Source organism: Coffea arabica, chromosome 6e (assembly GCF_036785885.1).
Source record: "Coffea arabica cultivar ET-39 chromosome 6e, Coffea Arabica ET-39 HiFi, whole genome shotgun sequence".
In the NCBI taxonomy this organism is placed as follows: domain Eukaryota; kingdom Viridiplantae; phylum Streptophyta; class Magnoliopsida; order Gentianales; family Rubiaceae; genus Coffea; species Coffea arabica.
Window position 1 is genome coordinate 34,066,723 of NC_092321.1, and position 16,892 is coordinate 34,083,614.

The 16,892-nt window shown below is 34.2% G+C and overlaps 1 protein-coding gene and 1 pseudogene across 1 annotated transcript; both read right to left on the reverse strand.

Moving 5' to 3' along the window:
* Window positions 1-781: 781 nt before the first annotated feature.
* On the reverse strand, window positions 782-2,462 carry LOC113695298 (zinc finger BED domain-containing protein DAYSLEEPER-like; annotated as a pseudogene).
* A 4,874-nt stretch (window positions 2,463-7,336) lies between these two features.
* On the reverse strand, window positions 7,337-8,053 carry LOC140009869 (zinc finger BED domain-containing protein RICESLEEPER 1-like). Its single transcript, XM_072056202.1, has one exon. The coding sequence runs from the start codon at window positions 8,051-8,053 to the stop codon at window positions 7,337-7,339; it is 717 nt and encodes a 238-aa protein (XP_071912303.1).
* Window positions 8,054-16,892: the final 8,839 nt, after the last annotated feature.

Genomic DNA, 16,892 nt, shown 5'->3' on the forward strand with positions numbered 1-16,892 from the left:
AACTTTTTTCTTTTTTTTTTACAAAAAGGTCACATAATTCCTAAAACAAGCCATTAGAATCTCTTTCTGCTAGAAATTTTAAAGGATAAAATGTCTAAATAATGCCACCTCACTCTTTTCTCCATCCCAATCATAGGTGTATCCTTTACTACCTTCCTATCACATCCTCCTCCTCTTTCCCCTCCACCACCACCCTTATCACTTCCTTCTCTCGTCCACTTTTTACTACTCTCGCCACCGACTTCTCTCCTCTCCTCCTCCACCACCACTCCCCCAGCACCCTCGCTCCCCTCTTTCTCTTCCTCCCCTCATTCCTCCCTCCCTCCCTCTTCTCCCTCTTGTCCCTCCCCTCCTTCCCTCACATTCCTTCCCCTTCGCTACCCTTCTTTCCCTATGACCAAATCTGGTCACAAGGTCCTCCACTACCCTTCTTCCCCCATGACCAAATCTGGTCACAAGGTTGAGGGGAAGGAGGGGCGGGGAGGGGAAGGGGTGTGAGGAAAAGCAAGGGAAAGGAGGGGAGGATGAGCATAATAAAGGAAGGGAGGATAGAGTGTGCAGCGGTGAGGTTGTGCAATAGTGACGGTGGGTGGGTAGTGGTAGAGAAGGAGGAAGAGGATGATGTTGTTAGTGTTTTGTTGTTATTGTTTTGGTTCATTGCATTTACCTCTTATGAAGTATGGCCAAAATACGGACTAACCCCTAAAGTTCGATTTTTCTTTAGGGTTAAATGCAGAAAACCCCATGAGCTTTCGTAGCCGTTGCACAATACACTCCGAAATATATTTATAGACACTTTACACCCAAGCTCTACTGAAAAGTAACGGATCTTTACACACCGTTTATTTTACGACATAAATGACAACTTTATCCTCAAATAATAACTTCGTCCCAATCAAACCCATTATGTCCGGCGGAAAGTACAAGGCAAAGAGATCTTGACGTAAGTGGCAGCCTCCTCATTGTAGATCTTGGAGAAACTGAATTCCACAAGCTTCATCTTGAACCTGGGATCCATGACCACAGCAATTGCTAAAATAAAACAGCAAATCTTCCAATACTTATCAAATTTCTCTTGCATGGATTTGGTGAGGCTGCTAATGAAGGGATCCTCGCTTCCTGCTGCGCGTCTAAGCTCCAACTGAACCTTCCAAGCTTCGTGGAAGAATGTGTTTGTAGTCAGGACGGTTGGGGCTGTCAGGAGGTTAGCCGTCTCAAAAAGGGGTTTCAGGTACCTGCACAGGGTCTCCACCTGCTTCCAGTCTTCCAGTGACGGTGCCTCCTTGTAATCAGTGTCTGAAGTATCCAGACACGAGAAAACTTCTTTCAGTTCAGATGCAGCCAACAGCATTTCATATGTTGTGTTCCATTTAGTTAGGTCGTCAATGGCTAGAACTTTTGTGCTAGGCACTTGAAGTTGCTGCTTGAGCTCAAGAAACTTCTCCTCGTGGGATTCTGAAGTTTTCACATACTTCACACTGTCTCTAACCTTCTTAACCGTTCCGAACACAGACGTTAATGCATCTTGGGCAATGCTACTTAGACTTCTAGCGAGACAATTGCCCAGCAAGAGCTGACCATTGAGAACAAGAGGGTTCTTAACAGAGAGTAGAGCTCTTAAATTATCAACCGCAGCATCACTCAAGGACTGATTTATGGTGACAGAGAATAACTTTCCCTCCATGCTCCAATCTGATACAAGCAGCAACTGCATGGCTGAAAGCAGCATCTGAATCTGGATAAGGTTCCATGATGACGTCGAGAAGCTTCCTGTGCATTTTCCACTCACTATCAATAAAATGCCCACTTAGAAAGACGTAGCCTAGTCCTCGGCAGGAAGACCACATATCCAGGGTGAGGCAAATACGTCCTGGCATTGCTTCAATCACCTTTTGAATGGACTGTTTTTCCCTGAGGTAGGTTGCAACACAATCCCCCTAGGACAGTGTTGAAACTCACCATATCGAATAGAGGCTGAAGATTCTGAACAAAAGCAACAAAGCCAGGATGCTCAACAATGTTAAGGGGGTAATCATGCATGATTATCATCCTAGAAATCTCATCGCGGCAGCGGTCAGGATCAAATGAAACGTAAGGTGCTGCAGTAGTTCTGTAACGACGTCTTGGAGTATCAGTACCTGCCCCATATCCACCAACCTTTGAAGGTGCACTAAATGGGCTGGACTGATTTTTCTCCTGATTACGAAGGACAACTGGGCTGGTTCCTTTAGCAATATGGCGTTTAAGATGACTAGTGCCTGCTACTTTTGAGCCCGTACTGTATGCGAATGATTGCTTGCATTGCTTACAACATGCCTTTCGACAACCAGCACCAACTGTTTCAATGGTGAAGTGTTCCCAAACTATAGACTTCTTCTTTCTACGCTCATTAGGTTGAGTTTCTGGGTTGCTTGGTGGTGTTTCCATAGTGTTGGGCTGTGGCTCAACTGGGACAATCTCATTGTTTGCAGCAGCAGCAGGCATCTCAACATCAGTGGCAATGTCAGGGCAATTCTGTCAGCAAATTCAACAGAGAGAAAGTGCAAGCCACGTGCTTTGTTTCACCGTGAAATGTGTGAACGGTCGTTTTCTAAAGGTGCAAAGTGCCTATAAACATATTTCGGGGTGCATTGTGCAACGGCTATGAAAAATGTGAACTATGTGAATATTTCGGGCTGTATTGTCCATGTAATTTTATATATAACATAACCTCCTAAAGTTTGAAATATTCACATAGTTCTATTGTGTTTTTATGTAAAGTAAAAATGAATACAAATTACCTTCGATTATCGTGGTTGATCCAAACATGTTTTGAAAATGGGTATATGATAAAATATCCGCTTAACTCTCTTATGATTTTATATAAATATCCATTTAATCCCGATATACAGTATAGTTTTACACAGCGGAGCCACGTGCAAGCAAGTGGGGTCAATTGACCCCACTTAATTTTGAAAAATTAGTTTTTAGGCACAGGTAATTTAAAAAATTTTAAAGTTGATCTTAGTTGACCCCACTAAATTTTACCAAATTCTCTTTTCTTATATACATGGGATAATTGCATAAACCTCCCTTGAGGTTTCTGACACTTGCACTGACTTCCCCTGTGGTATGAAAAATTGCACTGACCTCCCCTGAACTTACTAATCTTTTGCAAATTCAGTCCAAACGATTAAAATATTGTTTTAAGGAGTGAAATTAGAATTTTGTACCAGATTTGCCCTTTGTGCTACATGTTCAATGAATGACAAAGTACTACAAATCAATTAACAATTAATAAACTTTAAGCGGTGTAGTATAAATATTTGATTGTACTAGTAGGGGTGTAGTACAAGTCAATTAACAATTAATATTTGAGAGTACAATGATATTTGAGAGTAAACTGCTAGGGTGTAGTATAAATATTTGATTGTACTCTCAAATATTTAATTTTTGTTAAATATAAAACCTACCAGTTTTTCTTCCATAAAAATATTAATGTAACAATTTTTCAATTTTAGTTACAAACATTTATGTATGTAACATAAATTAAATGATTAAGAATAAAATGCCCATAAAGAGCCAATACCTTACTCATCTAATGGATGAAAGCCACAGAGAATTAATACTTTATGGGCCATTTCTTTTTTTTTTAAAAAAATATTTAATTATATTAAATAGATAACCTACCGATTTCTTTTTTGTAAGAATATTACTGTAACACTTTTTGAATTTTACTTACAAACATTGATATATTTATCATAAATTAAATGTTTGAAAGTAAAATATCCATAAAGAGCCGGTACTTTAAATGGGTAATACGTATTTACTCATAAACTACACTCCTTAAAGTTTATTAATTATTAATTGATTTGTAGTACTTTGTTATTCATTGGACATGTAGCACAAAGGGCAAATCTGGTACAAAATTCTAATTTCACTTCCTAAAACAATATTTTAATCGTTTGGACTTAATTTGCAAAGGATTAGTAAGTTCAGGGGAGGTCAGTGCAATTTTTCAAACCACATGGGAGGTCGGTGCAAGTGTCAGAAACCTCAGGGGAGGTTTCTGCAATTATCCCTATATACATTGACCCCAAACAATTGAAATTTCATAATTCTTACCATCACCATAATTTTGAATTTATTTCAAGTTATTTATAGAAGTTAGTTCAAGAATAAATTCATCCAAAGTTTCCAAAAACAAGGGGTGAACTTTCTTGAATTGAGTGAGAAAATCAAATTTTCAAATTTTAAAGTTTCAAAAAACAAGAATTTTTCAAGTGGACGATAAACTTTTTTATTTGTAATACAAAATTAAGTTACTATTAGTCATAACACGGCAAAGATAAATTTCTTAAAAGAAACCCGTACAAGATCAAGTTGATGGTAATGCACAAATTATTTTTAAAAAAAATCAAGAGATTCATTTAGTTACATTGAAAAAGATGTATTTAACAAATTCATAATGAATTGATTTTGTAACATTTTAAAAAAATGAGTACTCGTATGGTACAATTTGAACTTATATATAAGTTAGTAATTATTTTTTTTTAAAAAATAAAATTTATTGTACTAAAATTTGACCCCACTTAATGTGGAGTCTTAGCTTCGCCCCTGGTTTTACATCCTCCAAATAATCATTCTGTTGTAAGGTGGTTTGATTCTTGTTCTATATAGTGTTTAAGTAAGACGAATGCTAGCATTCCAACTACAATGTTAGGGATGTTATTTTTCATTAAATTTTCACATTGAAGTTGTGTACATATATTAAACTGTTAGGAGGAATGTATTATAATATACAAAATGATAAGGGGTTAATAGTGAGGGGCTGCTTGTTTCACAGATTGGAATCGGAAATGGAAATGGAATCATGGACTCTAGTTTTGGAATTAAACTTTTCATTCCAATATCTAACTTGGTTCACACATTGGAATTAGCATCATTCCAATTCCTGATGCTTGGTTTGATGAGTGTTTCAGAATTTAATGCAATTAAATTTCAAATTTACCTCTGATATAACAATTCTTATAAAATAAAAGAATTACACATACGACAAATTAACATCTCCATAATTGTAACTACAATAGTTATTAACTTTTTGATAAAACATAAGAAAATCATAAATTTTAAAAAAATTAATACCAGAAAATAAATGTAGTGGCTGCATTAACAAGGAGTAAATTCCCAAAAAGAGGGAGTTTTTAAACTAACTTCCCAAAGGGTGGCGATTTTTGAGTCTCTTCCCAAAGGGTGAAAAATGCATCCAAGGAATGCGTTCTTCCAAATAAAAATGCAACTTTCAAATACGTTATTTTAATTTTCATAAATTTGTTTAAATATGAAAAATTGGTTAAATAGTACATAACATACCAGCTCTTTATGGGAAACTGGCAGGTTTTGTAGTATGTTTTGTACCAACTCTTTATGAGAAACACACCAGCTCTTTATAGGAAAAACTGGTTAAATAGCGGCCAAAGGAATACTAGTGTGTTTTGTATTTAACATAAATTAAATATGTGAAAGTTAAAAAAAAAAAAAGAAATAGCTCATAAGATACCTGCTTTTTATGGGAAACTCGCAGGTTTTGTATTTAATGCCCATAACTATGAAACTGAAAGGTATTCAGGCAAACAATTTTACAAATAGGTACAAAGCAACCAGAAGCCCACCCAAACTATACCAGTATTCACGGATCAAATAACCAAAATATCAAGAATCGATTGACCCTTTGTTTCTGAGCTTCTATTGAATGCGTAATTCAAGAAAACATAGTGAGTAGCGTGAGTGGAATAAAAGTGAGAAGGTGATGGGTCCAGAGCATAGCATTTTTGTCCAGTTAGTGTTATTGTATCAGATTCCCTTCTTTTCTTTTTTATTTTTCGCTAACCAGTGAGTAGCCTGAAAAAATAGAGAAGAAGGAAGAGAAAAGCTTACATACGGAGAAGAAAATTGCAAAGGCAACGGAGAAGAAAATTGCAGAGGCAACGGAGAAGAAATTTTGGATAAGATATGAAGAAGAAGAGAAAGGAAATCTGATGAAGAAGAAGAACAGAAGGTGCTGCGTGTGATGGAGAGAAAGAGAGGTAGGCCCGTCATAAATATTGTCTGAGGGAATCAGTTGAGGGTTTTGTCCAAAACCTCCCAATTTGCTCGGGAATGAAGGAAGTCCAATTTTTTAGAAATGATTCCAAAGATTGCATTCCGATAGGTTTAAATCAAGCAACAAATAAGGGGTTTATTCCATTCTGTGATTCCCAAACCCTTTAACCAAGCAGTCCCTGATTTCTTCAATGCAAGAGGCCTTGCATCTCTCCACGAAGTTAACACTCACCCGATCAAGGTCATCTGGAACTAGAATATTCTGTTCAGATGCCTCAAGCTCAATTCTCAGTTTGCCGACGCAGCGTGCGCATTTCCACCAGACCAAATGCTCACACCCGTCATCTATACTACTGCTTTTTTGCTACACAGAGATTGCAAAGTGCTGCTCCCTCTGTCCTAATATTAGAGCTATTTTTTGAGAATTCAATTTTTTCATAGAGATATGGTAATCATTATATATAGATGGAATGATATTGGTGAATTTATATATGTATTATTTGAATTCAAAATATTCTTCTGATAGATATATATATTGAGATTTCAAAAAATTACTTTTTCAAATAGTAAGATTAAAAGTACGTGTCAAATTTAAAATGATAATTTTTATTTTAAAATATTAATAAAATAAAAACATGATAATAATAATAGGACGGAGGATCAGTATATACTCCACTACTGGATATATTAAATTAATTAATGGAGCGTGTAATAGAAAAAGAAAAGGTCAATGGATATTTCTTGAAAGAAGTCTCCTTTAGAGTAGGCATGGCCACGGTTCCAGAACCGCCGGTTCTGGTTCTTCAAAGAGGTAGAACCAGAACCGCACCATATAAGATGGTTCTGGTTCTGGTTCCAGAACCGGCGGTTCTGGTTCTTCAAAAAGGTAGAACCAGAACCGCATAGTTCTGATTTCGATTCCTTATGGTTCTGGTTCCGGTTCCGGTTCCGGTTCCGTATGGTTATATGCAATTTTATTTAATTTCTTATCCTTACCAATTTTAATACAAATATAACAATATATTTAAAATTTTAAATAAAATGTAAAAAAAAATACAAAATAAATATTATATTTTAATTTTATTATTATTCTACAAAGTACGAAATAATAAATAGATAATACAAATTTTATGAAAAGTACATTACATTGTCAAATTACATTACACTATCAAATGGTAATCATTTTAAATGGAAAAGAAAATATTTGATTTTTTCATTGAAATTGAGATGAAATATCAAAACAAACATTAATTATTTAATCATCTTCATTGCTTGCGACGGCACTAGAATCAGTTGTATAATTGAATTCTTCTTCTTCATTTTTTTCCATTTCTTGTTGTCTATATTCTGATCTAGTCCAATCATCCACGCATGCTTGAATTTCTAGTGATTCTGGGCTTAATCTCGATCTTGTCTCATCCAAAATGCTTCCACCGGCACTAAAAGCTTGTTCCACTGCTACTGTTGATGCTGGAGTTGCTAAAATTTGCTTAGCAATAAGGGAGAGGATAGGATAATTCTCTGATTTTCGCTTCCACCAGTCAAGGACTTTAAACTGTTTAGTTAAGCTGCTATCATCATGCTCAAACTTGGTAGTTAGATATGATTCGAGTTCCGTATTAGTATTAGGTGAACCCTTTTGTCGTTTTGACCTTTCAAGAAGTATTCTATCACCAATCTTGACAGCCCTTTTAAGACTATTATCAGTGTTACTAGAGGGTTCCAAAATACTAGTAGGAAATCGATCACCATAAGTAATAAAAAATTCATTATATAAAGAACAAATAAGCTCTTTAACTTCAAACACTTTTTTACTAACATCGTGGGCATAATTTTCGCTACTATATATTTGTTCATAATATGATGACAAATACTCATGCAAACCATCTAATCTAACACGAGGATCAAAAACAGAAGCAACTAAATATATATGTGGAATATGTTCATAATAGTTAGTCCATTTCCTAAACATTTCCCTAATAGGTTGCTTCAGAAAATCATCATTTTTAGCTTCATTTAGACAACCAACAATATTACACGCCTCGGTAAGGAATAAATGAGTAGTAGGATAATATACACCAGACAAAGTATAAGTAGCATCATTAAAAACTGATAAAATTTCTAAAATTTTATTACAAACAATCCAATTATTTTCATGCAACAATATTTCGGTCATGTTAGTTGCAAAGAATGCAATTAATAATTCACTATAATTGTGTGATTCTTTGAGTAATTCAAATGTTGAATTCCAACGAGTAGGAACATCTCTTGAAAATCTTTTTGGATTTTTTCCATTGACTTTACAAAAAGTGCTCCACTTTTTCATTAATTTAGGGTGTGCCCATAAATAAGAAATTGCTTTTCTAATAGGTTTTATATGATTTTCAAGTGCTCGTAAACCATCTTGTACGGCTAAATTTAAAATATGGCATGCACATCTAATATGAAAAAATTTACCACCTAATCCAGGTTGGCAAAGATCTCGCAACTCTCCAATAGAAGCGGTATTTGCGGATGCATTATCAAAACCAATTGAAAAAACTTTTTTACATAGACCATATTCTCCCAAAATAATACTAATCATTTTAAAAATGTTTAGAGCATTGTGAGATTCATCAAAAATACGAAAAGCTAGCACTCTTTTTTGTATATTCCACTCATTATCAATCCAATGACAAGTTATGGCCATATAAGAATGTACTTGCCAATGGTCACTCCAAATATCGGAACATATAGATACACGACTATCTAAATTTGAGAATAATTGAATTAACTCTTTTTTTCCTTGATTATAAATATTTTTAAGTGTTCGTCTAAGAGTGGTTCTAGGAACATTTTTAAATTGAGGATTTAAAGAATTTTGACAATATTTCTTAAAACCCAACTTTTCTCCAAAACTAAAAGATAAATGTTCAATAGCTATCATTTTTGCTAATTCATTCCTATGTCTTTCTTCACTAAATCGAAATAGAGAAAGGTTAGAAGTAGCAAACCCGGTAATTTGTGTTTGTTTGTTGTCGATGCCCAATTCTTGAGGATGAAACTTTCTCAAATGCTTGTGATACTTTCCATAGCCATCTCCCATTTTGTATTGATAACTTTTTGGACAATAATTGCACTTTGCTTGACTTTTGCCATTGACGTCAATTTCTTTGGTGAAGTGCTTTGTGAAGATTTCAGATTTAGGAGTTTTGCTTCCACTTCTTTCCTCGGCTTCAATTGTTTGATCTTCAAGGATGGTTGTCATATGCTGACTTTCTTGAGTTGGACAATCATCAAAGTTGAAGACTTCATTTGAAGGAATATTTTGCTTACTTGATTTTGAAGATGAGCTACTGCCATCAAAACTTGCCATTTGATAGCAAATAAGCAAAAAAAAATTGTAAGTAATAATTTAATACTTACAAATTATAATGATAGATATTAGATGAATAAAAAGAATTAAGTAATTAGTAAAATATATAAATAAGTGAACAGGAGCAAAATAGAATAAAAGTGAAAAAATTAGGAAATAGATGAAGAAATTGAGAGTAGTTTAGAGATGGAAAAGAGAAGATTGATTTTGGTGTAGTAGAAAATAAAATTTCAAGTCTTATTTATAGGACAAAATGAAATTAAAAATTTGGAACGTTGTATTGTAACGTTTCAAATTTGTAACGTTGTATTGAAAGTTTGGACAAAATTACAACGTTGAATTGTAACGTTGTAAACTTGCCAATTTGTCAAATTTAGCAGGCAGCCACCTTTCTTGTTTTTTTTCTATCCTTTGCTTTGTTTCTTTCTTCCGTTGAGAGCCTGAGGACCTTTGTGCAAGTCAGGAGGAGCCCCAAGAGCAAAAATTGAGAGCAAAAATTGTGGTGGCATCATGATGACCAAGGTCATCATGATGTCTCTACTTTTATTATTTTTTATATTAATTATTTTTAAATTTTTTAACGGTTCTGGAACCGGCGGTTCTGGTTCTGGTTCTATTTTTTAGAGAACCAGAACCGGAACCTTTATCCATGGTTCTACTACGGTTCTGGTTCCACGGTTCTGGTTCCGGTTCTGGTCCGGTTCCAAACGGTTCGGTTCCGGTCCGGTTCCCGGTTCCAAGTGGAACCGTGGCCATGCCTACTTTAGAGAACCAGTAGCACGTGTACTTGATGATATTGGAGAGATGACAAAGTTTTTTTTTTTTTTTTTTTATTTAAAAGGCTCAATTGCAAAAGCGTTTCACATTTGGTCCAAAGACTGCAAGCAACAGAGCATTAGACAATGCCAACTCTTTTCCATGCGTTTTCATGTCCCTTTGATAATAACTAATACAACAAGCACATGGTGGTCCAACTTGTTCATGTGAACTGAGCAGGGACACCATTGATTAACAAATGACAGAGAGAAAAGCAAATTGATCAGGTTACAACATGACAAATTTTATAATTTCACATCAAGACATGACATTTCCAAATGAAAAGGGTAAATTACTAAAAATCCCATATAGTTTTGTATATTATTACATAACCTCCTAAAATTCAAAGTATTTACATAACTCTATTGTGTTTCTATGTAAGGTGGAAGATGGATAGAAAGTACCTTCAATTATTCCGGTTGACTCAGACATGTTTCAAAATTGCGTGTGATCAAATTATAATATCCACTTAACTCTCTTTTAATTTTGTATAAATATCCACTTAATTCTAATATAGTTTTGCATCCCTCCAAATAATCTTCTTGTTGCAAGGTAGTCAGATTCTTGTTCTGTCTATGTGCTTAAGGAAGACGGATACTGGTATTTCAATTAGCAATGTTAGGAATGTTATTTTCCATCAAATTCTTACTTTGGAGTTGTGTAGATATATCAAAATGTTAGCAGGATCATGTCATAATATACAAAATCATAAGGGGTTAACAGTACTGATCTCTTCAATGCAAGAGACCTTGGATCTTTTGATGAAACTAACACTCACCCGACCTAGGTCATCTAGAACTAGAATATTCCATTCAGATGCCTCAAGCTCAATTCTCAGTTTCCACAAAACCAAATGCTTTCACACTCGGCATTTATAGAGAATTTAATACTTGCATTGAAGGTTAAACTTCGGTTTCATACTACCAATCACTGTGTATTTTCCTTCTTTAGGCAGTGGAAGGAAATTGAAAGTACTTGTTGCTAAAAATTAAGGGTAAAAAATAGAAAAGCCTCCGCGATAAACCTAATATACAGAAAAGCATCCCGTAATTTCAAAACATACAACACGACATCTTATGTTTTGAAATGTGATACCTCTCTCAAGCAATTTAAATTTTAAAAAAAGATTTGTATTTTACCTCTATTCACGTGATATGGTCTCAAAATCTAAAACCTCTATTTAAATTTGCATTTACTTTCACATATTTAATTTTTGTTAAATACAAAACCTACCAGTTTCCCTTTCATAAAAATATTAGTGTAATACTTTTTCAATTTTAGTTACAAACATTTATGTATTTAACATAAATTAAATGATTCATAATAAAATGCCCATAAAGAGCTGATACTTTGTTTATATAATGGAGGAAAGCCATAAAGAATTAATACTTTATGGGCCATTTCTTTTTTAAAAATATTTAATTTATATTAAATAGATAACCTATTGGTTTCCTTTTTGTAAGAATATTACTGTAACATTTTTTGAATTTTACTTACAAACATTGATGTATTTATCATAAATTAAATGTTTGAAAGTAAAATGTCTATAAAGAGTTGGTACTTTAAATAGGTAATGCCTATTTGCCCATAAACTGCACCCTTTAAAGTTTATTAATTGTTAATTGATTTGTAGTACTTTGTTATTTCTTTACTAATACTACTTGGCATGTAATACAAAGACCAAATCTGACACAAATTTCTCATTTCATTCCATAAAATAATAATTTAATCTCCTGGACTGAATATGCAAAGAATCAGTAAGTTCAAGAGAGGTCAGTGCTATTTCTCAAACCACAGGGAAGATAAGTGCAAGTGTCAGAAACCTTAGGCGAGGTTTCTGCAATTTCCCATATTCCAATATATATATATATATATATATATATATATATGTATGTATATAAGTATGTATGTATACACACACTGTATGTGTGTGATATATATAAGATGTGAATACATAATCTGTAATTAGTATCATAAGTTAAATTTCTACTTACTATTCATTTTCTAAGGACCCGCCCACTTTATTCAAATTCATATTGGCGTTATATGAGGATAAAAGTTGAAAAAGATACCGGCCCATTTATTGATCACTTTCATCTAATTTCTCCATGCTTCTTTTATGTTTCTTCTTGTTGGAATCGTAGATCTACGCAGCAAACTGGTGCTCCATTCTTTGCTGTCTGTGCTGGCAAGTGATGGTAGTAATTGTCCTTTTTCTTTAACATGAGGTTCCTATGTGTGTATGTGTGTGTCCATATATATATATATACACAATCTGGAAATAGTATTTGGATTTAGACACATAATCTGTAATTGGTATTAAGAATTAAATTTCCCACCTATTATTTATTTTTTAAACGTCCACTCACTTTATTCAGATTCCTAACTTATTTGGCTATTTCACTAAAAAGCGTAGAGGTAACCGTGGTATTTTATGAGGATGAAAAGCCAAAAAAGGTGCTAGCCCCTTTATTGCTCTCTTTCATCTGATTTCTCTATCCTTTTTCTCCTAGTGACTTGCAATGCTTAGGCCATCATTTCAGAAAGGTTAGGTGTTGGTCTTGGTGAATTTTTGATAGGGATGTAATTTGATCTGTTGGTTGGCATGCAATTGGTTAATCATTCAACTATTGCTACTGCTCTATGCAACTTTAATAAAAGGGCCAAAACTAATAAAGAGTGAAGTCATTGAAGTGGTGATGATTTATTAATCACAGATATTGGTCACAAAAAAACGCAATTGCTTATCAAAATACTGTTCATGATCCAATGATGCTTGCCTTCAATAATTTCTAGAGAACAACGCAATATGCAGAAAGTATTCATCAATGGTTTCCTGATGGAGCTTACTTAGGCTTTTCTTCTTGGTTTATTATTTGGGGTCCAACTTCGCATCTATAAATGAATGTAACAATTGGCAAGGCAAAAATTAATGAGGGTAGTTGGAATAACTTGTTTGGTGAATGCAACAACCGGCAAGGGCTTTCGCATCTGACAAGTCTTCAATTCTGAGGGACCAAAATTGGCAGAAATGATCTTCAACCTATGTGTTCTCTCTCAATCGATTCATGAAAGGTCTTGGACTTCCACATGCACATCTGACAAGTCTTCAATTCTGAGCTACCAAATTGGCAGAAATGATCTTCAACCTGTATGTTCTCTCTCAATCGATTCATGAAAGGTCTTGGACTTCCACAGAAGCAGATGAAACTATTCAATTTGCCATTCCACTTATAGCTCGTTGATTTTGCAGAGTGACATGAATAAGAGTGCGAATAGATACCAGTACATTGTGGCTTAACTCTTAAATGAGAATAAAATCAGAATTATGGTTAAAAAAAGAGAAAAAATCTATATGATGGTTAATTATGTGAACCTCAACTTTCACAGGTTTCTTAGATTGGAAGACGGTGCTAAATATAAGTGAAACTTGATGAATACAAAAGTTAGTAAAAGTAAGTTAGCAACTAGTATAGAGATGGTTGGATTGGGTAGTCAAGTGAGAGAAATCGTAAGTAGGAGATCTTCGTCACGTCCCGAGCCCGCATGGGTCCGTCACGTGACATCCGCTGTATTCTCAAGTCCCACTCAAGAATACAAGACAACATTAAACTAAACTAAACTTTAAAAGTACTAAATAATATAACTAGATAAAGTGTGATACAAATATTATATGAAGGATAGTCTACGAATATCCAATAAGTTCGTACATTTATTCTCTGGTTGAAACAGCGGAAACAAAAGTAAATAAAACTAACAACTTCTGTTCACTTAAAAACTAATAAAAGTCGTCCTCGGGGTCTTCTACATAAATCAACTCATACTCTTCAGAATCTGCAAAGATGATAAATGGTGGGTTAAGCGACAAGTCACTCAGTAGGTAATATCTACCCCTCTGTTGGATCATGCACTCATAACTTTATAGATACATACATATACAAATCAAATTATTTGCACATCATTCACATCCATAATTATGAAAATAATGTTATGAGTAAAACAATTAGTAGTAACGAGTGACAAAACAATTTCAAAGCATTTTATTGGTAACCGTACATGAAAGTCATAAAGTCATTGATCATTTCATATCAATTCATAAGTCTCTTCAGATCAGCTCATAACAAGTACATGTAATGACCGGCTACTGAATACTCAGCCTAGAAATTAAACACCTTCTAGGTGGGTGACCAATAGTTTTCATGACTACCGATTGGTCTCATTACATACATGGGTTGATCGCCCGGACTTTATATCAGAATACCATGAAATTGTCAATCGGCCGGACTCTATACCAGGCTACCATGACCATTAGACAGGACGCTAGTCCATACCGTCTATTTCATGACTGTTTTGAGATTTTCTTGACATAAATTCATTTCATACGTCACATGTATAGTTCTTGATTTCATAAAAGATACAGCTCATTTGGTATATAATAATATATCAAGAGGTTTCAAATAAGTCACATGGTCCATTTTTGTATAGTCAAAATAGAACTTGCTTAAACAGTCAAGTAAATCATTTAATAAAAAACAATTCAGATTAATACGTAAAAATATAATCGATGACAAAAATTTCATTTTAAACTTTTGAAATCTCAGAAGGGTAAGTACCACCTACCTTTATGTGGCTGCTCGAGTGGAACTATTCTAGATCTTTTAAACTTGTGTCGTACCTATCAAACGCATAGGTTTCCTAATTAGTTGATATTTCCTACAGATACATAAATATACAAACTCTGAGCAAGTCGAAGATTCATATCTAAACCATTATATGAACCCTAGTAGCATTTTCCCAAATTGGACGATTTCTATTTTTGGAAAGTTTCCTAAATTGGAAAGTTTCTATTTTTAAAAAGTTTCTTAATTTCGAAAGTTCACCTTTTTGTAAAGTTTCCTAATTTAGAAGAAAATAATTATTCATAATCATATTTATTATCTTGACTATTATCTTACCATACATATTTATGATTTATTATTATCCATTATTATTATCAGTGTTATTGTTAGTATAGTTATTATTGTTATTATGATTGTAAGTGTTTCGTTTAACCATCTAGAACTTATCTTACATTGTATAAATTAATCTGATAAGGTTAGATTAAGATATATTAGATTTCTATCTAAGTATCCTAGATTTAATTAATTAAGTATAAGTTTAAATGGCTAATCTTTAACTCCGAAAATTATCTTTAGGTTGGGTTTTGAAATTTAGTTCCTATGCTAGTCCATAAAAGATGGCCTAGTTATTTCTACATTTATTTACTGTATATTCACTAAGCCCGTGCTATCTTTCTAATCCAAACATACTTGCCATTATACATATATAAATATATATATGTTTACTTATTTAATATTATCATTACTATTGATTAGAAATTTTTTTTTTCTATTGGCTTGCACTCCACTGGCGTTGCCAAAGTTTTTGTCAAGCTTTGGCAGTGCCGCCATTCTTGACTTCTACTTCCTTTTTTTTTTCTTTTTTCGGCCAACCTTGGCAATTTGGTTCCTCTGTTGCCAGCCATGCGCTGGTGACTTTCTCCCTTCTTTTTTTTTTTTTTTTTCATTCGGTTGGCCAAAAGGCCAACCTTTTCATGTTGCCAGCCCTGTGCTGGAGGCTTTTCCTTTCCTCCTTTCTTCTTTTTTTTTTTCCCAGGTGTTGCGTTGATAAAGCTAAAGCTTCAGAATGCACACAACAGCAGTGGTAGCCGCCGCCGCTCTTCTCTCTTTCTTTTTCTTTTTTTTTTTAAATAACTTTCCAACAATTTGGTAACCCTATTCATCCCATAATTAGAATTTAATACCCTAATCCTACTAATCCAAATCTAAATCTTCCTAAATTTCTCATACAGGCATAAATATATCTCAATGTACATATACTCGAAATTTTCAAAATAATTCGTAGAACTAATAAAACTCATGAGAAAAAGAATTTTAGCGTGCGTTCGGAACTTACAGGTCTAGGCGCTTAGTTGTTTGCTTGTTCGACGATGACGTCTTCTTCTTCTCCTCTATTCTTAGTCGATTCTTGCTCTAAGGGAGGCAGACAAGGGAAAGGTAGGAATGGTGCTAATTTTTTTTTCTCTCTATTGCTTTGATAAAATTCTAAACCCTTGCAACTATCCACTAGTTGGTGATTTAGATATGAGTTTTACTTTATTATGAACTCTTATCCTACCTCATCTCCTTACTAACCCTAATTACTCCTCTACCCCATCCTACTAATAAATTTTATATTATTTTTTTTTCACCCATAGTAATTTTGCTTTTTTAATTAATTGAACAAAATAAACTAATAAAAAAAATGAGACAGGACGTGGTTTTTACAGTCTACCCCCTTACAAAAAGTTTTGTTCTCGAAACTTACGTATCTTGATAAAAAAGATAGGGGTATCTATTCCGCATGTCCTCCTCTAAGTCCCACGTTGCCTCTTGCGGTGTATGGTTCGTCCATTGCACCTTCACGTAGGGTATGGTCCTTCTTCTCAGAACTTGGTCCTTCCGGTTCACGATTCTTAAGGGAACTTCCTCCACTGATAAGTTCTCCCTCACCTCAATGGGTTGGTCCTCCAAAACATGACTTAGGTCTGATACATACTTCCTCAGTTGGGAGACATGAAAAACATTATGTATCCTTGACA

Bases quoted from the DNA above. Each gene is read 5' to 3' on its own strand.
- LOC140009869 (XM_072056202.1), bottom strand. From the start codon at position 8,053: ATGTTTAGGAAATGGACTAACTATTATGAACATATTCCACATATATAT.